The sequence below is a fragment of the Ascaphus truei genome, chromosome 22 (genome assembly GCF_040206685.1).
Source record: "Ascaphus truei isolate aAscTru1 chromosome 22, aAscTru1.hap1, whole genome shotgun sequence".
Classification (NCBI taxonomy): Eukaryota; Metazoa; Chordata; class Amphibia; order Anura; family Ascaphidae; genus Ascaphus; species Ascaphus truei.
Window position 1 is genome coordinate 11,969,842 of NC_134504.1, and position 25,666 is coordinate 11,995,507.

The 25,666-nt window shown below is 44.6% G+C and overlaps 2 protein-coding genes across 4 annotated transcripts in view; one reads left to right on the plus strand and one right to left on the minus strand.

Annotated features, from left to right (window-relative positions):
• SLC16A3 (solute carrier family 16 member 3) overlaps nucleotides 1–25,666 on the minus strand; it is a 140,938-nt gene that overhangs the window by 106,398 nt on the left and 8,874 nt on the right. The window lies entirely within an intron of this gene.
• The window catches only part of CCDC57 (coiled-coil domain containing 57), a 94,233-nt gene that overhangs the window by 62,118 nt on the left and 6,449 nt on the right, over nucleotides 1–25,666 (plus strand). For 2 of the 3 annotated variants that reach the window (XM_075579980.1, XM_075579981.1), the window contains 7 exons: nucleotides 3,004–3,166; nucleotides 3,960–4,060; nucleotides 4,306–4,500; nucleotides 13,822–14,038; nucleotides 18,489–18,610; nucleotides 19,187–19,303; nucleotides 24,291–24,507. In XM_075579980.1, the coding sequence (XP_075436095.1) occupies nucleotides 3,004–3,166; nucleotides 3,960–4,060; nucleotides 4,306–4,500; nucleotides 13,822–14,038; nucleotides 18,489–18,610; nucleotides 19,187–19,303; nucleotides 24,291–24,507 (1,132 nt within the window). The remainder of the gene's footprint in view (nucleotides 1–3,003; nucleotides 3,167–3,959; nucleotides 4,061–4,305; nucleotides 4,501–13,821; nucleotides 14,039–18,488; nucleotides 18,611–19,186; nucleotides 19,304–24,290; nucleotides 24,508–25,666) is intronic. The other variant, XM_075579982.1, reaches the window with a different exon arrangement.

Sequence of the window (25,666 nt, forward strand, 5' to 3'; positions counted from 1 at the left end):
CGAGTAGATTTTTGGGTTCGGCGAGTAGATTTTTGGGTGATTTGTCAAGCACTGTGTGTATATATATATATATATATATATATATATATATATATATTTTATTGCCACCTACGTTATCGCCACTGTTACACCAGTAGCATTAGAAGTGGAGCACCTGGAACTCACACAGTTTGGGGAACATCAGTTGGATTAAAGACACCTTGTGTAACACTGACTTACACTCGGCCCGTGTAAGTCACTAGTATTATAGCATAGTCTTACCCATTCCACCTATCCCCCCACCTCCGTGCACCCAGCTGCATGCAATGCCACAGCTGCATTTATCGTGTTTATTACAATTCTTTATTTTATGATTGTCACCGATTATCATATGTACATCTTTTTTTTATGTTTTGCGCTCCCCTACCCTGTTGCAACCATCTTTCTAGGAAGGAAAGGTGTACACTTTACAGGGATAGATGTTGATTCAGTGAGATATCTGATTGCCTTATTTGGAGTCAGGAAAGAATTAGATTTTCTGTTTGAGACATTGGATGATCTGTCACTGGGGTGTTTGTTTGCCCTCCTCTGGATCAAAATACTGTAAATACAAATATAGGATAAGTATCTGTCGTCTAAATTTAGCATTTATGTCTTTTTTCAACTTCATCAACTATGTAACTATGTAACAGTCACACATATCCTGATATTCATCGCTCCTTTTCACAATCTCGCACCTCCTGATATTCATCGCTCCCTTCCACAGTCACACATACCCTGATATTCATCACTCCCTTCCACAGTCACACATACCCTGATATTCATCACTCCCTTCCACAGTCACACATACCCTGATATTCATCGCTCCTTTCCACAGTCACATAGTTACATTGTAGATGTACGTGTAACAGTCACACATACCCTGATATTCATCATTTCCTTTCACAGTCACATAGTTACATTGTAGATGTACGTGTAACAGTCACACATACCCTGATACCGTCTGATATTTATTGTTTTTTTCCACAGTCACACATACCCTGATATTCATCACTACCTCCCAGAGTCACACATACCCTGATATTCATCTCTCCCTTCCACAGTCACACATACCCTGATATTCATCTCTCCCTTCCACAGTCACACATACCCTGATATTCATCTCTCCCTTCCACAGTCACACATACCCTGATATTCATCTCTCCCTTCCACAGTCACACATACCCTGATATTCATCGCTCCTTTCCACAGTCACACATACCCTTGTATTCATCACTCCCTCCCAGAGTCACACATACCCTGATATTCATCGCTCCTTTCCACAGTCACACATACCCTTGTATTCATCAGTCCCTCCCAGAGTCACACATACCCTGATATTCATCTCTCCCTTCCACAGTCACACATACCCTGATATTCATCTCTCCCTTCCACAGTCACACATACCCTGATATCCATCGCTCCCTTTCACAGTCACACATACCCTGATATTCATCTCTCCCTTCCACAGTCACACATACCCTGATATTCATCTCTCCCTTCCACAGTCACACATACCCTGATATTCATCGCTCCTTTCCACAGTCACTCATACCCTGATATTCATCTCTCCCTTCCACAGTCACACATACCCTGATATTCATCACTCCCTTCCAGTCACACATACCCTGATATTCATCTCTCCCTTCCACAGTCACACATACCCTGATATTCATCGCTCCTTTCCACAGTCACACATACCCTGATATTCATCATTTCCTTCCACAGTCACACATACCCTGATATTCATCACTCCCTCCCACAGTCACACATACCCTGATATTCATCTCTCCCTTCCACAGTCACACATACCCTGATATTCATCTCTCCCTTCCACAGTCACACATACCCTGATATTCATCACTCCCTTCCACAGTCACACATACCCTGATATTCATCTCTCCCTTCCACAGTCACACATACCCTGATATTCATCGCTCCTTTCCACAGTCACACATACCCTGATATTCATCATTTCCTTCCACAGTCACACGTACATCTACAATGTAACTATGTAACAGTCACACATACCTTCTGATATTCATCGCTCCTTTCCACAGTCACACATACCCTGATATTCATCACTCCCTCCCAGAGTCACACATACCCTGATATTCATCGCTCCTTTCCACAGTCACACATACCCTGATATTCATCGCTCCTTTCCACAGTCACACATACCCTGATATTCATCGCTCCTTTCCACAGTCACACATACCCTGATATTCATCTCTCCCTTCCACAGTCACACATACCCTGATATTCATCACTCCCTCCCAGAGTCACACATACCCTGATATTCATCACTCCCTCCCAGAGTCACACATACCCTGATATTCATCTCTCCCTTCCACAATCACACATACCCTGATATTCATCACTCCCTCCCAGAGTCACACATACCCTGATATTCATCACTCCCTCCCAGAGTCACACATACCCTGATATTCATCTCTCCCTTCCACAATCACACATACCCTGATATTCATCTCTCCCTTCCACAGTCACACATACCCTGATATTCATCTCTCCCTCCCACAGTCACACATACCCTGATATTCATCACTCCCTTCCACAGTCACACATACCCTGATATTCATCACTCCCTCCCAGTCACACATACCCTGATATTCATCGCTGACTTCCATATTCACACATACCCTGATATTCATCGCTCCTTTCCACAGTCACACATACCCTGATATTCATCTCTCCCTTCCACAGTCACACATACCCTAATATTCATCTCTCCCTTCCAGTCACACATACCCTGATATTCATCTCTCCCTTCCAGTCACACATACCCTGATATTCATCTCTCCCTTCCACAATCACACATACCCTGATATTCATCTCTCCCTTCCACAGTCACACATACCCTGATATTCATCTCTCCCTCCCAGAGTCACACATACCCTGATATTCATCTCTCCCTTCCACAGTCACACATACCCTGATATTCATCGCTGACTTCCATATTCACAGATAATTGCCGAAGAAAACCAAGACTTTCACAATGTTTCCCACTCCAGTGAAATTCACAAATTGCAGGAACAAAATGCCGAACTGCGCACAGTGATTGGACAGATGAGGGAAGAAATGGAGTCTCTTTGTGCCACTGAAACACAGGACAACGTGGCCACTCGTGGTAACTTTTTATTTTGATTTCAGACGTCACATTCACATAGAGGAGAATACATAGGAATGTATTTATCTAATAAGACAGAACAGGGCACGTCGCCGTTCCTCCTGGCGTCACGCCTTTTCACACTGCTCCCTTCAGGGCTGGAAGCATTGTATCTCTGGCCTATCTGCCACGAAATGATTAAAGAAACTGTTTTGTTGTTTTCGGTTCTCTACAGTTGGTGTACTTATGGGTTTACAGGTAGTCCTCGTTATCCAACGTTCCACTTCACAACGAATGGCATATCCAACGCTTTACAATGCAACCCTATTGGCTGTTTTTCGGCGCCGGAATGTGTTATCCGACGCTCACCGCCACTGATTAACATGGGACTCACTTTACAGCGGTTTCACTATCCAACGCTACTCCCAGAACGGGTCCCGTTGGATAACAGAGGACCGCCTGTAGATTATACCCAACCACCTGAAGATGAGCACAGAATAATGGAAGTGCAGCTGGAAGCAGTATTGAGTCCTAAAGAAATTCTTGCGGCCCCTACATCAGCACAGCTAGTGCCCCTTGAGAACGGGCATATCCAAAACCACATCCGCAGCTTGAATGAAACCTTCAATGTTCTGTTACAATCGTGTCCCTAACCTCCCAAAAGCAGCCTTGAAGTTTTTGGGAGGTAATGGTGATAGTCTTTAAGGGAGCTCGCTGGTTAAAGTGGCTTTTATTACACATTTTACTTCATAACTGTTTAATTTCATCCCCAGCATCAGGAAGTTTCCCCTAAACACATTTCTTCCTCTTTCAGGTCCTTTAAGAGCAGATCAAGTCCCTTCTGTTGCAGCGAATAGGCAGCTGGAGGCCAGAGCTGCTCACTTGCACTTCATGGTAACAGAACTTACACACAAGGTACAATCTTTAATTACCCTTGATTCGCCAACCTTTACTAGATACAGAGATAATAGCAGTACATTGTGGTCTTATATCAAAATAGAATCAATTATTTTTCTGATCAAACCCAAAGCCTTAGTTGGGATTTTCATGAGGATGTCATTAAATTGTCTGTCTCTTTTAGCGAATTCCTTTCCTTTCCTCTGACACCGCTGCAATCCTTTCCTCTGTCCCAGCCTCTAATTCCGATGAATAATTCCCAGGTCCATCAGAAGCAGGCACAAATGGAGCAGTTACAGCTGGCTAATGAGTCTCGTCCCAGCCAGGCTGCTCTCGCCGGCCTACACCAGCGACGGGCTGAGCTGGAGTTACCGCCGGCAGAGGCCAGGAAAGAGGCTGGGGAATATCTCAAAGGAAATCTCCAGCAAAGGCTACAGGTTGTCGGTCTGGGAAATGAGGTAAGAGATTTAAATAACCTTAACTTAAATTCCTTGTGTCCAGGCTAGAGAACAAATTCAAAAATGTCATTTGAGTGTTATCTGTTGAGCAAATATAGATCTGTGTGTGTGTGTGTGTGTGTGTGTGTGTGTGTGTGTGTGTGTGTGTCGTAGTTATCTTCATCCATACAAAGGTGACCAAGAAGACATCAATAACTACAGACCAATCAGTCTACTTCCAATCACTTGACAGATACAAATAATCCTCGATTAGCCCCAATAACAGCACAAACCTATAGCGAAAGGTAGGTCCTCAACCGAAGGGGGATTTATCAATAGCAACAAGAAGAAGACAGAGTGTCATTGTGCTCGTGGCACTCCGTCACAATGCAAATAGAAAGGAATGGAGAGAACGTGTATATAATGCAAATAGAGCTTTTAACAGGATCAAACCTCTGTAAAAATGCCTTTGAAAAAGGCTCACATAGCTATATACTTAAATAAACATCCAATTAGATCATTAATGAGGATTAAAAGAAAAATGGTTGTAGTTGTAGGCAGCTAAAGATAAGCTCCTGTCAAATACACTCACAGTAATTGGAGAGTCTGGATATACATTGAGTTACACAGTAGCTAATAGTGATAATAGTAAATTGATATCGAAATCACTGTTGCCAGGATTAAATTATTTCTAGGCCACCAATAAAATATCCCCGCTAACAAATAGTGTGATTGAGATATGCCTATAGTGTATCCTCATCTAAACAGGGAGAAGGATAGGAGGTAGTAGAATAGATTAGAAGTAGGAGAGGGTCCCTATACAGAATCGTGGCAATCTATTAGTAGCAATGGTGTGCTATGCTTCCCTATATCATCTCTAATAATTAGAAACCTCCGGTCGCTGTTACTTGAATACATGCGCTCCGTGGGTTGCGGATCTGCACAGAGCCACGTTCCCTCTCCCGGCCTCTACTACTACTTCCAATCACTTGCAACATTTTTACAAAGTTACTTGCTCGTCTGTGGCAACAGACCCAGGACTTTTCCCAGCCTACAGTACAATCAGGGATTTCAGTGGCTACAGCAAACGGACCACATCCAAGTTATAAAATATGTGATTTCCTGCAGTATACAACCAGCCACCTAATTTTAAGGAATCAAAAGCAACGGTGAATACTTAAGTCACGTACAATTTGCAGACGACATTGTTTGTTTGTTTTTTTTGCCACAAGTCCAAAAGACCTCCGGCCACAAATCCAAGAACTCATCGGAACCAGTAAGAAGGTGGGAGTATGAAGAATTATGGATGTGAGCAAGACCAAAGTGATGTTCAATAAATGTGTCAACTCTACAAAGATCAAAAGAAATGGAATAAAACTAGAAGTAGTAGAAAGCTACAGTATGTTCTAGCTTGGACAGCAAGTATCAGTGAATGGGAACCTTTCGTATGTAATCAATAGTAGAATGAAGTGGGAATGGAGGCATTTGGAAGATATACAACTATGTTTCATGAAAACCTTCAACTGTGCCTCGAGGAAAGTAAGAGACTACCTGCAGCACTCATAACCCGCCGTGCCACGTATAGTGGTCAAACACAAAGCAATTTAATGTAAAGAGAGCACCTTTTTCCCCCTTTATTGTGATATGTTAGTGTAGATCAGTGTGTTAGTCTTCCTTGTCCCCCCGTCCTCCTGGGTTTACCCCTCTCTGTGGGCGTATCTGTTTGGGTAGCTGCATCCTGTCAGTGCCCTGTGCAATGTGCTTTGTTTATGAGACTTGTCTGCTCTCTTTACATTCAATTGCTTTGTGTTTGACACACTATACGTGGCACAGCGGGTTATGAGTGCTGCAGGTAGTCTATTATGTTTGTATCTGTCTAGGGTTTAGGGAGACCTGTATCCAGTACATGTGTGCGCCATTCTTTTTGCTCATATATGTAGTAGCAGTGCTGATTGACTCTAGATTCTGTATCTCAAGAGGAAAGTGTTCGATGTGAAACTTGAAACCTAAATGCGTAGAAAATGAAGAAGGTTCAAACAATTAAAGGAAGTAGATTCCATCAGTGTGTTATATATGTCTGCTCCGCATGGGGTTACCGTGACTCAGGGGCTGGATTCTCGTGGCTGGGCGATGAGGAGGCAAGGTTGTAGAATAATGGGCGCAAGGAACGTTTGTAGTACAACTGTCATGTATGTGTGTCCCCAATCACAGGGACCGCTCATACGCATGTTGACAACATTGTACTGGATTTTATGAGACATACATGAATGCGGTTCTTGCATCAGTGCCCACTCTTAACACTCAAATGGAGGTGCTTTGACTTAGCTGCCCTGAGTCAGTGTGGGACCCGGCCTCCCTTGTTGCCTCGGAACCATTATCGGTATTAATTGGACCACTCGGGCCCCTATGGGAATCCCAGCGGGTCTTGCTTACTTGACCCAATACCTCTCTGCCTGTTTGGGAACTGCCACTTCCACGCAGACTGATGAGGAACATTACTGCCGTAGAGCTAAACCACCGGCACCGGGGAGCCCTCTTTCCTGAGGCCCTCCGTGGCACGCCGTATCACTTTTCATTTAACTATTCAGGACTCCATTCCTACTTTTGGGGATCCTATCTTAACGATTACTGTCCCTATCTACAACATAATAAACAGGGGGGCATGGTCTATGCTATCTTATACTATATTAGTGAAAGCACTGTATGCCTGCCTGCCTGCCTGGATGTCCGGTGTCCCTAGGGGAAATCTCATTGGTCCCTTGGCCCGCCCCCGCACACCTCTCATTGGCCTGAGGCGGAGTGACGGGCCAAAGGACATACAGGGACACACAGGGACACGGACGGGGACACACACACAAAATCCCCTCCCGGTGCCCCTCACTCTCCCCCGTCAGCTGGACCGCACCTCAACTTCCACACCCCCCCCACCCTCCCTGTGCCCGAACTTACCCGGAGTCCCGTGTACACACACACACACATTCCCACCCCCCCCCCCCCCCCAAGCTCACACACACCTCACCCCCCCCCCAAGCTCACACCCCCCCCCACCCCCCCAAGCTCACACCCCGGCGCCGCTACAGTCAGCGGGGGAGCGGAGCGAGCGCCCGGGACACACGCGGGGGAGCGGCCACAACACGCTGATGAGTGAGGCAGCGGCCGGATGAGTGAGGCAGCGGCAGGACGGGTGAGCTCCCCCCCCCCCCTCCACATGCTACGTGCTGCTCTTGCCCCTCCGCTCCCGGCTCCCAACTGTCATTGCGTGACAGGCCGCGGGATGGGAGGGGGGATGCCCTTCCGCTCCCGGCTCCCCCCTAGGCCGCGGGACGTGAGATGGGAGGGGGGATGCCCCTCAGGTCCCGGCTCCCCCCTAGGCCGCGGGACGTGAGATGGGAGGGGGGATGCCCCTCCGCTCCCGGCTCCCCCCTGTCACCGCGTGACAGGCCGCGGGACGTGAGATGGGAGGGGGGATGCCCCTCCGCTCCCGGCTCCCCCCTGTCACCGTGTGACAGGCCGCGGGACGTGAGATGGGAGGGGGGATGCCCCTCCGGTCCCCGCTTCACCTTCTCCCCACCGTTGTCCCCGCTGCCTGCGCAGGAGGAGGGGAGGGGGAGCGGGTGTTGGTGCTGGTGTGTGTAATTGTGTGAGACTGTGTGTAAGTGTCTGTGACTGTGTGAAACTGTGTGTAAGTGTCTGTGACTGTGTGAAACTGTGTGTGAGTGTCTGTGACTGTGTGTAAGTGTGTGTAAGTGTCTGTGACTGTGTGAAACTGTGTGTAAGTGTCTGTGACTGTGTGTGACTGTGTGTAACTGTGTGTGACAGTGTGTGTAAGTGTTTCACAGTGTGTGAGTGTGTAAGTCTGTGTAAGTGTCTATGACTGTGTGAAACTGTTTGAAACTGTGAAAGTGTGTGTGAGAGTGTGTAACTGTCTGTGATTGTCTGTAACTGTGTGTGTGTGTGTGTGTGTGTGTGTGTGTGTGTGTGTGTGTGTGTGTGTGTGTGTGTGTGTGTGTGTGTGTGTGTGTGTGTGTGTGGTGCATTGTGCAGTGTGAGCAATGAGCAGTGTGTGCTGTGTGAGCAATGACCACTGTGTGTGCAGTGTGAGCAGTGTGTGTCAGTGTGAGCAGTGTGTGTGCAGTGTGTGCAGTGTGACCAATGAGCAGTGTGTCAGTGTGTGCAGTGTGACCAATGAGCAGTGTGTGTGCAGTATGCAGTGTGTGTCAGTCTGAGCAGTGTGTGTGCAGTGTGCAGTGTGACCATTGAGCAGTGTGTGTGCAGTATGCAGTGTGTGTCAGTGTGTGCAGTGTGACCAGTGTGTGTGCAGTGTGTCAGTGTGAGCAATGAGCTGTGTATGTGTGTGTGTGCAGTGTGAGCAGTGAGCAGTGTGTGTGCAGTGTGCAGTGTGTGTCAGTGTGTGCAGTGTGCAGTGTGTTTCACTGTGAGCTGTGTGTGCGCAGTGTGCGTCAGTGCGACCAATGAGCAGTGTGTGTGCAGTGTGTGTGTGCAGTGTGAACAATGAGCAGTGTGTGTCAGTGTGAGCACGGTTCACATCCCGGGCAACGCCGGGTCTCTCAGCTAGTTACTTTATAAACATCCTTATCTACTCTCCCCGAGGCTCCTTTCCTCTTGACCTCTGGGAACCTAACCTTCTACAATAGTCCCTTCTTCTTAAACACCTCTGCGTGACGTCTGTAACCCAATAGCAACCCAGGGTAGGGCCCAGCATACAACAGCCATGTTAGTAACCCTTTAGGAGGTGAGTTACAGATAATACCAAGTATTCATCTTAAGAAACAGAATGAATGGGTTTGAAAGCAAACAAGTCATTAACAATCATAAGGGTGAAGAAATTAAAATGGCAGCGAGCCGGGAATATTGCAAGATTAAATTACCATCGTTGGACGAAGATGGTACTCAACTAGATTCCAAGAGATATCAAAGGACCAGGACTACGACCCAAAGTAAGATAAGAGGATGAAATCAGAAAATGTGTTTGAGCAACATGGAGAAAATAGGCTTGTAACCACAGTACCTGGAAGATCACTGGGGAGGCTTCATCCAGCAGTGGGGAGACACGGGCTGGGGAGGATGGGATGAGGGAATGTGTGGGAGCGACGTGGAGAAGAGCGGCTGTAACCGCAAACCTGGAAGATCATTGGGGAGGCTTCATCAAGCAGTGGGGAGACACAGGCTGGGGAATGTGGGAGCGACGTGGAGAAGAGCGGCTGTAACCACAGGACCTGGAGATCATTGGGGAGGCTTCATCCAGCAGTGGGGAGACACGGGCTGGGGAGGATGAGATGAGGGAATGTGTGGGAGCGACGTGGAGAAGAGCGGCTGTAACCACAGGACCTGGGAGATCATTGGGGAGGCTTCATCCATGCAGTGGGGAGACACGGACTGAAGATAATGATGGTGTGTTTGTGCAAAACCTCTTTACCTCTTTGTTGCTTATGCATGGAGACCTAGTTTCATACAAAGATTAGTTATGATGTATGATTCTGTCTGTTGTGATACAAAAAAACTTTTTTCTCTATATAGAGTCAATTTTTACGTTTTGATCGGCCAAGTTAGTAGAATGTACAGTGTGAAGGAATAAGTATTAATAGGAGATGCAACGTCTTATTTAAAAGAGGCAGTTTTAAAATAATTTACAAATGCATTGTGTGTGCAGCGCACAGCAAAAAGTTGAGAGAGAGCAGGTCTGGCAAAATAAACTCTTTAACGACAAGCCATAAAATAGAGGGTTGTAAGCCTTCTACGCGTTTCGTGCAGGTTATGCACTTTATCAAGAAGTGACTCACACGATATACAGAGCATTTAAATACAGCTGACTGCCGTTTTTGGCGCTAAACGAATGACGTCATTAATCTAAGCAAACCAATGAAAATCGGTCATCTCGCGCATGCGCCGTATTACCAGGTACAGGAGGAGCCCCCACCCTATGGCACAACCAATCAGCACTCCCAGGGAGTCACACCCACCCGCGGGCTATGACGTTTTTTTGATTATGTTAATGATAATACATTAGATATTCAATTTACAACCAATCACAATGCACATCACATCAGCTTCCTGGACATTCTATTTTATATAGACATGAATCATAAAATACAATCAGATGTATATAAAAAAACTAATTCTAGAAATTGTTTCTTAAGAGCGGTCAGCTGTCACCCCAGGTCAGTGATTTCAGGTATTCCAAAGGGTCAGTACCTCAGACTGAGGAGGAATTGCTCTACTATCAGCGATTTCTATACTCAGTCTGAGGAGCTGACCAACCGATTCATAGAAAGAGGCTATGATCGGGAGACCCTCCAATCTACATTGCAAGAGATAACAAAAGTTGATAGGAATACTTTACTCCCTTTGAAGAGATCCAGGGTAGGGGATGGGGGTCATGGAAAAAATTCTTTGGATATTAATGTAGGGACAGATAATAACAAAGTATGTCCCTTATTTGTTTCCCAATATAACAAATCTAGTGGCCAGGTGAATAGGATTATCAACAAACACTGGGAACTATTGCGTATGGATCCCATATTTTGTGAATACACTGAGAGGGGACCAACATTTGTATACCGAAAAGCAAAAACTTTAGCTACATTTATTTCTCCCAGTGTTATTTCCACCCCTGTTGGTAATCCTAATTCCTTTGCCACGAGGGGATCCTTTGGATGCAATCATTGCAGTATGTGTAATTTCATGAAGCCATGTAATCATATATTTTCCCACAGTCCACACAAACGTTACAATATTCATTCTTTCATTAACTGTAACACTACGTATGTAGTTTATCTTATCAACTGTGGCTGTGGGAAGAGATATGTTGGCAGGACTACGAGGGCCCTTAAAATCAGGGTGCAGGAGCATTATAGACTTATTAGGAAAAACGATTTACAGCATCCTGTATCTAAACACTTTACAGAATGTGGAGAAGGGGGCATCAACAATTTTTCTTTCATTGGTATAGAGAGGATTTTTGAAAAGGAAAGAAGAGGTGATATGGTTAAAAACCTGGATTGTAGAGAATCTTATTGGATTTTCACGTTAAAGACAAGATTTCCAGACGGGATTAATATAGAGTGGAGTATTAATCATTTCCTGACATGAATCCTATTATTTTGGAAATCCATAAGTTCCCTAAAACTTTTGAGCTACATTTCTCTTAATATCAGTTATAGACATCAGGAAGCAATGTCTGAATATCATGGCTGTTTTGTCTTGTTATTATGTACATTATTTGATCTGTGTATTGTTATGAGATTATATGATCAATATGGATATATTTTCAAGCATTAAGCCCTGTATTGAACCCCTTGGGTATCCCAATCTTATCAGTTGATCTTCACTCATATTTTATCAATTATTATGATAGTATATTTGTGATTATATGAGTCAGATTGTCAGGATATACTGTACTGTAAGATTTATTTTGTTAATGGTTGATTATAGGAATCCGATATTTAATGCCCTCACTGCATTAATCTATGGAGTACTTAATAGCATTTTTTGTAGCAATTATAATTATTATATCTCTATTGGACAAAATCCACACATTTTTCAAGATGATGATCCAGTCGTCATTATTATGGCCTCTATAACCTCCAGAGAGTTGTATACAGGCATACCCCACTTTAAGGACACTCACTTTAAGTACACTCGCGAGTAAATACATGTCGCCCAATAGGCAAACGGCAGCTCACGCATGTGCCTGTCAGAACGTCCTGAACAGCAATACCGGCGCCCTACCTGTACCGAAGCTGTGCGCAAGCGGGGAGACTATAGAGCATGTTACAAATGCGTTATTTACATCAGTTATGCACGTATATGACGATTGCCGTACAGAACATGCATCGATAAGTGGGAAAAGGTAGTGCTTCACTTTAAGTACATTTTCGTTTTACATACATGCTCCGGTCCCATTGCGTATGTTAATGCGGGGTATGCCTGTACTTGTTTTTAAATTGGTATAGGAATATACTTTTTAATCATATTTCTCATTGATTGAGTAACTGTTTTATTTTATGTATCACTATATGTTTTGTATTGTTGCCATTGACTGCCAGATATCAGCTCTCCCTCGGTCTCTGTATATATGTTTTATTAAACTTTGGGCATTGCATACTCGACATTGCGTGCGTGATTTCCACTGACCGCTTTGCGCATTGTGCGGATGCGCGCGCATGTTATTGTTATGTGAGCTCGTGGCAATGTTTACCTTTATTCACACACGTGTATTATGGGGACGGAGGGGAGCTGAGTTTCAGTTCTAGCCTCGCTCAATCGCGCATGCGCGGACCGACGGGGCGGGGGGTGCCTTGCATTACTGTGGTCTGGCTCGTCATAGCCCGCGGGTGGGTGTGACTCCCTGGGAGTGCTGATTGGTTGTGCCATAGGGTGGGGGCTCCTCCTGTACCTGGTAATACGGCGCATGCGCGAGATGACCGATTTTCATTGGTTTGCTTAGATTAATGACGTCATTCGTTTGGCGCCAATAACGGCAGACAGCTGTATTTAAATGCTCTGTATATCGTGTAAGTCACTTCTTGATAAAGTGCATAACCTGCACGAAACGCGAAGAAGGCTTACAACCCTCTATTTTATGGCTTGTCATTAAAGAGTTTATTTTGCCAGACCTGCTCTCTCTCAACTTTTTGCTGTGCGCTGCACACACAATGCATTTGGATTCTACTTACCTGGATACAGCTGCACGCTTTGGATAGAGCAACTGGGAGTGTGTGAGTACGTTTACCTGGGGCCTACCCAATGAGGCAGGGGAAGTGTCTCTGTGCTACCTTCAGGGTACTTTAGAGTCCTTTTATAGGTTCAGTGCTTGATTATTTGAGTAATCATTACCCAGTGCTTTGCTCTTTTCCTCTCAATATTAAGATACAGATCCAAGTATTTTAGAGCACCACTTCTCCACTATATTTAAAATAATTTACAGAAAGAAATGTTCCTAAAATCACAGAACTCCCCATCTTTGCCTGGCTAATGATTCTCTGTATGAAGGTATCTGCCCTGAAGTTGGAATGAGCCAGTCAGAGGGCTCCTGTGCTAGTGAGTCACGCATGTACTTACAAGTGGTGTACATGTGAAAACTCAATCTTGTTCATGTCTGCTGTGGCTCATATTACCTCCAAAGCCGGCCAGACCTGACTTCACCTGTTGTATGTTTAACGGGTTCTAGCGCACAAGAAAAGTGTTCCAGAAAATTGGATGTACAAGGATGTTGTCAAAATGTCCTTTTTCTTAAATCTCCAAAATGTCCTATTTTCTGGTTACTATTCCAGCAGTTATGCAGTAAACTGGATGTATTTATGCTTTTTTGTTTTGTTTCAGAGTACATCTGTGAACCAGCTCCAGGAAGAGATCTTGAACCTCCGGCAGAAGTTGGCCTGGTTTAGGGCCACAGGTGGTGCTTCTCCAGAAGCCCATGTTCAATTACTGCACAACAAACTGAAAGTAGCCGCAAAGAAAATTTCCCAACTCAGCATAGAGAAGCAGCAGCTGATTGAGATGGGGAACAGGCTGCGAGCAGAACCTGCATTAGCCGACGGTAAAGAGTGTAGAAGGAACCAAGTTTAAATCCTGTAGACTAGAGCAGGGGAGCGCAATTTTTTTTCTGCTGCGCCCCCCCTGTCTTGCTTGCCCCGGTTGTCATGTGGTCAACTTTTTGTCCTTCGAATTCTTTGATCATTGCAAGCAGGAATCGGTCGTAATGTTTTGTGCAGGTCCACGGAGTCAGAGAATACTGTAAGGTTTCATCTTTCTAGGGTGAAATCAAACTCTGGGTTCTTGGGACTGATTCTCTTAAGGACCAGTCCAAGATTCCTTTAAAATAGATCACGTGTAGATCCATCCATATACAGTCGTGTGAAAAAGAAAGTACACCCTATTTGAATTCTATGGTTTTACATATCAGGACATAATAACAATCTTCTGTTCCTTAGCAGGTCTTAAAATTAGGTAAATACAACCTCAGATGAACAACAACACATGACACATTACACCGTGTCCTGATTTATTTAACCAAAATAAAGCCAAAATGGAGAAGCCATGTGTGAAAAACTAAGTACACCCTTATTGCTGCCATAGGAATTAAGATGCTAAGTAGCAGACAGGTGCTGCTAATCAAATGCCCTTGATTAATTGATCATCAGCAAGTGTGACCATCTCTATAAAAGGCAAAGTTTTAGCAGTTTGCTGGTCTGGAGCATTCATGTGTGTGTTTACACAATGCCAAGGAGGAAAGACATCAGCAATGATCTTAGAGAAGCAATTGTTGCTGCCCTTCAATCTGGGAAGGGTTATAAGGCCATTTCAAAACAATTTAAAGTCCATCATTCTACAGTGAGAAAGATTATTCAAAAATGTAAAACATTCAAGACAGTTTACAATCTTCCCAGGAGTGGACGTCCCAGCAAATTCACCCCAAGCTCAGACCGTGCAATGCTCAGAGAAATTGTAAAAAAAACAAGAGTTACATCTCAGACTCTACAGGCCTCAGTTAGCATGTTAAATGACAGTACAATTAGAAAAAGACTGAACAAGTATGGTTTGTTTGGAAAGGTTGCCAGGAGAAAGCATCTTCTCTCTAAAAAGAACATGGCAGCACGGCTTAGCTTGGCAAAGTTGCATCTGAACAAACCACAAGACTTCTGGAACAATGTCCTTTGGGCAGACAAGACCAAAGTGGAGATTTTTGGCCATAATGCACAGCGCCACATTTGGCGAAAACCAAACACAGCATAGCAGCACAAACACCTCATACCAACTGTCAAGCACGGTGGTGGAGGGGTGATGATTTGGGCTTGTTTTGCAACCATAGGACCTGGGAACCTTGCAGTCATTGAGTCGACCATGAACTCCTCTGTATACCAAAGTATTCTAGAGTCAAATGTGAGGCCATCTGTCCGACAGCTAAAGCTTGGCCGAAATTGTGTCATGCAACAGGACAATGATCCCAAGCACACCAGCAAATCTACAACAGAATGGCTGAAAAAGAAAAGAATCAAGGCGTTGCAATGGCCCAGTCAAAGTCCAGACCTCAACTCGATTTAAATGCTGTGGCTGGACCTTAAGAGAGCTGTGCATAAACAAATGCCCACAAACCTCAATTAACCGAAGCAACTTTGTAAAGAAGAGTGGGCCAAAATTCCTCCACAACGATGTGAGAGACTGATAAAGTCATACAGAAAACGATTACTTCAAGTTATTGCTGCTAAAGGTGGTTCTACAAGCTATTGAATCATAAGGTGTACTTAGTTTTTCATACATGGCTTCTCCATTTGGGCTTTCATTTTGTTAAATAAATCATGACACGGTGTAATATGTCACGTGTTGTTGTTCATCTGAGGTTGTATTTACCTCATTTTAAGACCTGCTAAGGAACAGATGACCGTTATTATGTCCTGATATGTAAAACCATGGAATTCAAAGAGGGTGTACTTTCTTTTTCACACCACTGTATCTGAACGGAAGTGGTGTAATAAAGAGGCCTCAGAAGTTGCACTTGGTTATCTTGCCTCTGTCTTGTCCTGAAGTAAGTAATTAGGAAAGTCCGTAGCACGGTTAAAATATTTGTGATGAAAAAAGTTGGAGGTTTTTTCCAGCCGCCTTAGCCAGTTTGCTTTGCCACACTGAAAGAGCTGGGACAGGAGACCGACGACAAAAGGCATAACGTGAATAACAAGCTAGCTTACATCGCCGTGTTACTACGCCTCATCTCTCTTTCTTTGCAGGGTTTATTGTACTTTTGTATAGTCAAACATGCTCCTCCGTCCCACACCCATTCGCCACTCGCCTTCATTAGATATACTAGTTGGTGCAAAGGTATGAAAAAAGGGAGCGCTTTGTGTAAACAGGGAGGGGTCTCGCTCCTGGCTAGAGGTGGTCTCTTTTTGCGCAGTGAGTAGATTTCCAGTCCCACGTGCAGAATTCTGGGAAAGTGACTGACCTTGGCCTCACAAACTGTTTTCTCCAGACCTGCTGCTAGCCATCCGCTACAAGGATCCCCTTAATCAAGGACCCTTGCCACTGGCAGCACTTTGTACAGACTTAAAGCAGCACTAATCAAAACTACTAATAATAAATTCCCTTCCTCTCTCTCCCCCCCTTCCCTCTCACCTCCCCCTTCTCTGCACCCCTTTTCCCTCCGCCCACCCCTCTTCTCTCCCTCCGCCCACCCTTCTTCTCTCCCTCGCCCACCCCTCATCTCTCCCCACCCCCTCATCTCTCTCCCTTCCATCACTTTCCTTTAATACCTTATGATGTCCCCAATCTTTTCCGCCTCTCTCCTTCTCCAGCAGTCTGGCTTTCTCCACACGTGCCAACGGACTTCCTCTCTTTCTCTCTTCCTTCGTCTGCTTTCTGGGTAAATTTTATAGCTCCAGCAGTGTGTGACAGCGCGCTCCCCCCCCCTCTCCCGCTCTAGCAGTGTAGCGCGACCCGGAACTTCCGGGGTCTGCTGCAAGAGCGCGCATCCCTCGCGCGCATCCCTGCCGCCATCTGTTGCCTCCGTCGCCGCCACCACCTCTGCTGCTGCCACTGCCGCCATCAGGTAACATGGGGGGGTAGTTCATCCATGAGGGTTGGGGCTGCTGCTGAAATGGGTTGGGGGGCTGCTGAAATGGGTTGGGGGGCTGCTGAAATGGGCTGGGGGGCTGCTGAAATGGGCTGGGGGGCTGCTGAAATGGGTTGGGGGGGCTGCTGAAATGGGTTGGGGGCGAGAGATGTGAGGTGCAGGGGGGAGAGAGATGTGAGGTGCAGAGGGGGAGAGAGATGTGAGGTGCAGAGGGGGAGAGAGATGTGAGGTGCAGGGGGGAGAGAGATGTGAGGTGCAGGGGGGGAGAGAGATGTGAGGTGCAGGGGGGGAGAGAGATGTGAGGTGCAGGGGGGGAGAGAGATGTGAGGTGCAGGGGGGGAGAGAGATGTGAGGTGCAGGGGGGGAGAGAGATGTGAGGTGCAGGGGGGGAGAGAGATGTGAGGTGCAGGGGGGAGAGTGATGTGAGGTGCAGGGGGGTGGGATGTGTGTGGTGTGCAGGGGGGTATTATGTGTATGGATGAGGGGGAGAGATGGGGGTATGAGAGATCGATGGGGAGTCTTGCAAAGGTTGATGATGAGGGTTTTTGGGTGAGATATGAGGATGATGATGAAGGGTGCTGGGGTAGATATATGAGGATGATGATGATTTTACCCGTGCGGCCCCAAACTTTTTTCCTTGGAGCAGTTCGGCCCTTCTCACGTACAAGTTGTGCAGACCTGGCCTACCAGGTACAAAACCCACTGGCTGACTTGCTTGTCAGATATATTTTAATCATTCATATAATTAATGCGTTTAAATAAAAATAGATTAAAAGAAGAACCCCCAAGGGCACACCCCCTGAGTATGCCGGCATGGTTTCAGGTGTCAAGGTTTCATGCTCATGGAGCTGTAGCCCTGACAGACACACACACTGTTATTATTGTAGATATATGAAGCATTTGATTACGTTTAATGAATACTAATTACCTAAGCTGCCGATCAATCGGCGAGTATCCTGCTCTCTGGGTTCACCTAATGGCCGGCACTGAATAAATCCTTCAGTCAGTGGAATGCCTCAAATACAATGTAACCTTATATTAGTAAGGTAACATTGTCTATTGTTGCAGCTCAGACACAGTCGCCTGCTGGGAACACTGCAGCATTTTCCTGTTTATGATCATTTGTTGCCAAATATATTTCACTGCTGGGAAGATGTGCTAAAACCTGCTACAGCAACCAAAGGATGCTTAAAACTCAAAAGAGTTTGTGTTTTTTTTAATGCAGTAAGTATTATCTAATACTACAAAACTGATTTATTGTTAAAAAAACAAACACATGTTGGACATTAAATGTGTGGCTTCTTTAACTCTCTAATCACCAGGGAGCAGACCTTTAGTGCTATGCTAGTTTTTACACAAACTACCGTATTTATACAGCTTGGCTCTGATTGGTAAAAATGTCTAATTTCATTTGTTTTTGTAGCCAATCTGCCTCAGACTCCCCTCCAGTCCGTCTTCCCAACTCTTTCTTCCAAACCGCACGTGTCGGGAGCACAAAATGGTCTCTCTGCTTTGGAGGATCTCCAGTACCAGCTTACATCCCAGGTACCTGTAACTGGGTCTGGGTTTCATCTCTCCTCTGCTAAAATTCTACGTGGTCACTTTAACCGCTATTTATAATCTCACATTATTCTGTTTATTCTGCTTTATAAAATCATTGATCATTTAGCTAATAGTGTTGGGCCTGAACTTTTATTACCAGAGCTTATGTTCATGTACCCCACCATATCTGATAAGTAAAACACCCGGTAGAATGGAGCAAATACATTCGCAGGAAATGCGCCTTAAATCTGAGCTATTAGATTAGATTTGTCAATATATTGAATATTAAACTAAATATTAAACACATCACACAATTGTGCATTAGGAGTCAGGGATGTTATTTACGATATGTGTTACTCTACCCCCTTACATGTCACTTATTACCCTCACTTAACTGCACCGGTTCTTGGTTACGTTAAAAACGTGTATAATGCTTAACCCGAGTCCCACTTACATTTGTAATATCGCAACACGGCAAATGATGTAGCTTGTACCGTGACCATGTAACAGCTGTAAGCTGCAGAGTTGTGTGTGAGACCAGAATATCACACGTGGTCTGATGTGTGTTTGTTAATGTAGGAGTTGCAGTATGCCCAATATCAGCATTCAACCAGACTCTCTGCGAAAGATCGTACCAACTTCATTGCAAAGCACCAAAGAGACAACGGAGACACACCAGGATTTTCCAAAATGCAGGTAAACCATTCCGGTGATAATTAAGAGAGATCAGATTCTGTTCCTGAGTTTCACTGAATTGCGATGACTCCAACATCGTTATCAGAATATAAAAATGTTGGAATTCATCAAATCCCAATAAAAACTGTTCCGTACCTGATGGGGATTTCACAAAAACTTTATTCTGGTTGATTTACTTTAATAAAAAAATATGCCTGCTGTACAATGAAGGTAAATGTTCTGATTAATAACTTCTTAACAATGGTGGGGAAAGAGACAGATCAGTGTCAACAATGTGTTGGCCTTGTCATTCAACCTTCAGATATGGGTTACACTACTTTGAACGGTATTTCCTCTTTACCATCCATGGCAGTAAGAACGAACGGGTAAGTTCCTCCCGCATCGCTGAGCAGGACAGCAAACACAATTGCTTCTCCTCAATACAAGGCAACTCTCCTCCTTGCACATGAGTGCGGGGTGTTTGAGGGACATTGCTGTTTGTTGCGAAGCTGTTCCGCCTGCCGAAATTCCCCACGACGGGTGTAATCTGGGAAGCCTGTGGAGGTCAGGCGGAGTTGGTGGGCCATCATGTAGTGGGCGTGAAGACTGCAGCCAATCCAGGCCAAACAAATGTACCCTTTGTAGGTTCGGGGGCTCTGATGGGAGGTGCCGAGATGCCATACCGTTGGCAGTCTCCCTCTAAAAGACCGCTGTGCCGATTGGCCTGGCATTATGACATTGTGTTCATGAGCACACATGCTTTATGACTTCCCTGGCCCACAGACATTGAAATGCCTACAAGGAACATGTTGACACCTCCCCCTACCCCCCCCCCCCCCCCCCCCATCTCCCAGCGCAGAGAAATGGAGGAAGTATGGCATTGTGACACAATCTTCCCACTGCTGTCTTCAGGGTAAGCCCGCGATGCATACAGTTATATCCATCTGTTTTGTCCCGATAGTATGGTCACCTAGACATTCAGGATCATGAACAAGTCTCCCGGTGACCCCCTTGCTGTGCATATGTTTAGTAGATTCAACTGCTAACACTGGTCAAAGAGAGGAGTAGGGGTGTTATTTTATATTGCAGACACCTTACAATTTATGCTCCTATATTGCCCCCCCCCCCCCCCAAGCCCACCCTCTTTTGAAATCCTACTTGGCAAAATCGGCCATCCCCTTTTCTAAGCCCATTCTTATTGCTGGCATCTACCGGCCCCCTAAAGCTCCACTACAATCCCTGACTGATATCACCCAGTTTATTGGCTCAATTTCCTCCCAAAATGAGAAGAGTGAGCTGCTAGTTCTCGAGGATTTCAACTACAATTGGATCGACCCTAAAAACAACAAAATCCAGATAAAATTTAAATTACTTGACCTAACGCAACTAATTTCCCAACCAACACGGACAAACCTGAAATCTCACAACCATTCCTTGCTAGACTGGATCCACTCCTCTAGTCCCAGCAGAATCCAATCCTCTGGCATCCTTCCTGACATTTCCAGTGACCATGCAATAGTGTACTGTGCAAGGAAAATCAGATCACCCCAATCAAGCCCTACGGTTCTCCTCACTAGAACATTTAGGAACTTTAACCCACAACAGTTTCTGGCTGACCTTACCAGCTGCCCTTGGTACAGAATCGACTTAATTCCTGACACCGATTCTGCACTCGACTATTTCCAATTCGAGTTCTTAAAACTCTGTGATACCCATGCTCCACTACGCAGAATTAGAGTACGGGGGGCCCACCTTCCGTGGGTGACAATCGACCTTATATCACTCTACCATCTTAGGGATGGCTTGTGGAAAAGCTACAAAGTAACTGGCACTACTAAGGATCTTAATAACTACAGATGCCTGCGGAATATGTGAACATGGCAAACAAGGCACGCAAAAACACAATATTACTCTGACAATCTTCATCAGAATGCATCAAATCCAGCTAACTTCTGGAAGGTTATCAGCATTATATTCCAGCCTTCTAGCCATCAACAACCATGTAATATCATTAAGGAGGATATTACCTTTGCAAATCCCACTGACATTGCAAATGCATTCAATGACTACTTTGTGGGGTGTGCTACTAATTTCTTAGCGAAACACAACCCGAACTACATACAGGAACCTCATTCTATAGCCCCACCCTCTCCCAAAACTGCCCACAGTTTTCAATGTGGCCCAGTATCTGAAGAGGAGATTACACAAGCGCACCTCAAATTAAAACTAAACAGCCAATGTGGACCTGACGTACTGCAATCTAAGTTGCTAAGACTTGGTGCCCCAGCCATTGCCAAACCGCTTGCTTCCATAATCAACTCTATCTTGTCTTCAGGCCATATCCCTAAGACCTGGAAAACTGCCAAAGTTGTCCCATTCTTCAAAAGTGGGGACAAAAACACTGTCCCAAACTACAGGCCAATCTCTCTCAGCTCAATCTCAGCTACAGATCAGAATCAACTCTAATACTATCTTAGCCCCTGTTACTAGTTTCATATATTTGGGCATGTGATTTGACTCCCATTTAACATTTGTGTTGCGCATTGATACCGTGACATCCAAAACCTATGCCAAACTAGGTGTACTATATAGGAACAAATCCTCCCTAAGTCTGCTGGTCAGAAAGTGCATTGCACAGCAGATGCCAATTATAGACTAAAGACTCCTTTATGTGTTATTTGTATTATTTGTTATTTATATGATTGCCGCGTGTATTACTGCTGTAAAGCGCTATATACATTAATGGCACTATATAAATACATACATACAAGCCAGTTCTCTGCAGTATCTGTTCAAGGGAGAGCAAAAGAAGCATTCCACTTTCTGTGTCCTGAAAGCAATCAAAGAGATAATATCAAAGGAATGTGAGCAGCCAGACAAAGTACGCTTCAGCTACACGCGCTGAAGGATGTACTCCTTTCAGTTTCATGAGGTGTCCCTTTGGGACTTGGCACTTAAGGTGGATACTCGAATATCAAGGCTGACAAGGCTTACTAGTCTCCCTCTGGAAGAAGGGGCTCCCTTCAGGCACCCTATGGATAGAAAAATGAACAGTGGTCTAAAGAAAGTATATCTGATGGCGGGGGCTGCATACAAGCCCCCTGTTTCTATAGCTTCAGCACCACAGTATGGCTGGCTAATATCCAAGAAGATATCTAGGAAGGGGTGAAGAGGTCCATGTTATTGAAAGCGGTAGAAGACTCATAGAGACTGTCCACTATTTTCCGGGGGTTTCCTATGATTCGGTCACATTGTCTGCAAGAACAATAGCTTCAGCGGTTGCCAAGGGAAGAGCTTTGTGGCTCCACTCTTGGATTGCAGACTCCAACTCCAAAAATAAGCGGTGTGCTTTACCGTTCAAAGGACAATATCTATTTGGAGATTGTCTAGATCAATGTTTTTCAACCAAGGTTCCCCGGGTATCCCTAAAGGGTTCCCTGTAATTTTCAGGTCATTTTTAAACTGTACCAAATACAGAAGAATTTACAATGCATCTGATCTCAGACTCGCTGTTAGATAGCGTTGGGGTTCCTCAGAATTTCACATAGGGTTCCTTAACCAAAAAAGGTTGGAAACCACTGCTCTAAATGAATATTTATGAAGATTTCAAGAGGCAAGAGTCAAAATGTACCTCAGGATTGAAGGCAGAAGAGGCCTTATTCATCGCTTCCTGCAAGCCAATCATTCAAGGAAGCCTGGGCTTACACACTTGGAAGGATGTATGGAAGACACAATACGAATAAACAGGGATACCAATTTTGTGTGTCCCAAGAGGGAGAGCAAAGGGTCAAGTGAAGGTTTGCAGGTATGCTCTGGAATTATTCTCCTGAGTCAGAATAATTTCAGGGCCTCACCAACCCCAGCCACAAGACTTTATGGATTTAATAGACCATTAATCTTTCCGTAATAGGTAATAGATCGTAAATATGGAGGGATTTGAGGAAAGAAAATTATTGGTAAGAATAATTCTTCGGCTTTCTTCAACAAAATCATAGACCAGGAAGTTTCAGAAAATCCTATTTCTGTCATTTTGAAAAAGCGGGAAAACCAGCTGTTTATAGATGGCTAACCGGCAGTCTGCAGGTCACTGTGGGGCCTCTGGGCTGCATATAATGGGGGTTGTTCATTTAACTGCGGTGAGTGTTGATCCAGACATGATCAAAAGGAAATTCCTATTGAAGTCAATGGGAGTTTCCAGGCAATAGAGCCTATTACAGTTTCATTAGGAATGGGTTGTATTCAATGTACACAGCACTGATCCCAGTCGGACCAAAAAAGATCCTCCAAATTATTACACTCAATGTATGGCTTACAGGGTACACAGGACAACAGTGGTCCAGCAGATCATTTTTCTGCAAAGGCTGTCAGATAGACATTAGGATCAGTAATTAAAATAAAATACAATTTTATTACATCAAAGGAATAATAGGTGACACAGTGAAAATAACTATATACAGTGACAAATATAATAAAATCCCCATAGTGGAGTGCAGAGAAGGCACGAAGCTGGGGTAATGGAATATGTTAGATTTATCATATACGCTTGTAATTGCGTGTCTAAAACATGTATACCCAGGGTTTCTACTCGGACACCACGGATTTTAAATGGTGTATGAATGCTGTGATCTCTGAATAGGATCAAATAGATATTTCATCGCTAGGATATCGTCAAGGAGGATATATGGTATACGTGTATACAAATGGTAATAATAACCCAATTAGTCATATATCAAGGAAATGCAGTTGATGTTACATAGAGATAAATCCCACATTTGATTTATGAAATGGCGTTATATATTCACTGCTGTTGCAGTATAGAAACCAATATAGTACAGTGTGTCTGTTCCTTATTGTTCAATTAATTAGATATTGAGTTATCCGATCGCGTATTCTGTGCACAGATCAAAAAGACGGTTTGTAGTCAAGTGAAAATTTGGTTTACCCAGGTACAATGAAAGCTGATGATACAATGAAGCCTGCTGGCTTAATCTATTTATTCATCCATTAGATGTTGATTATACCTTCTCTTGTGGATGACCAAATACCTGAGCAAAATGAGAAGTCCTCTCACCCGTCGCTTGAAGTACATAAAATGAACAGTGTCCAGACTCCGCACCCAGAAGGTTCCTGGTCAGGAGGAGACGGCTCTCTGCAGGACGTTTGGAAGATACTGGATATGGGGTCAAGTCCATCTCTTGTCAGCTCTCGAGATGACCATGAACGAGGTAAGAAGGGAACACAAGTGCTTTATACTTTAAAGGATACCGAGGAAGAAACAGAAACAGCAGAATAATTTATTGAAGGAAATCTGAAAGAATCGGGAATAGATTTATAAAATGTTTAACTCCAACTACAATTTCCCGTATTAACCACGTGTGTCCCATGAACCTGTATTCAATGCGGTTCCCTGGTCGTAGCAAAGGGTATTATAATTATAATGACCTGTGGGAACCCAGACAAATGTGAATGCTAAGCTTTTATTGCAGGTCATTACCTTTAGTTCATAAGCACTACTTGTTACAGGGCTCATGGTGCTGGTCTTGCTAAACAAACAGAAATGGTCTTCTGATATCTGTGTGCAGAAGGGGCTATGGCTGCAATCTCTTACTTGGCCGCCTTCCAAGGTGCGTTTCCTAAGCTCCCGCCTGCGAGCAGGACTGGCCGAGCGAAGTCTGCTTCAGCACTGCCCATTTTTACTTGTCTTTTTTTTTAAGCTGTGTGTGTTTAAATGAAGATGTGTAATGGATTTTTATGTTGGAAGGCCAGAACATACGCAGGAGTTTCAGCTGTGCGGCATATCATGTTCTCGTTATACTGTTTTCATAAAAACACGTTGGCCAATATTTACTAAGCTACAGTATTTGATAAACCATAAGGCACTTCCCAGTGTCGGAAGACACTTGAATAGACGGGGAGGTAAATATGGCCCTATATGCTCTTTACCGTGAGCCCAGGATGCAGGTGTCACTCTTCTTTTAATCAGTCACAGAGTAATTCCATAGGGCTAGAAATGCCACATACAGTACAGTCCTTGCAGATATTTGTAAGGAGCATTCTCTCAAATCTTCTTCTCAATCTTTACAGGATGTGACCCAAAAATAGGGAGTAAGTGATTCCCAAAGGAAAGTACCTTAAAGACTAGCAGGAAAATATTCCAAGAATCTACAATGTTTCTCTGCAAATATCAGTACAGGCATACCCCGGTTTAAGGACACTCACTTTAAGTACACTCGCGAGTAAGGACATATCGCCCAGTAGGCAAACGGCAGCTCGCGCATGCGCCTGTCAGCACGTCCTGAACAGCAATACCGGCTCCCTACCTGTACCGAAGCTGTGCGCAAGCGGGGAGACTATAGAGCCTGTTACACATGCGTTATTTACATC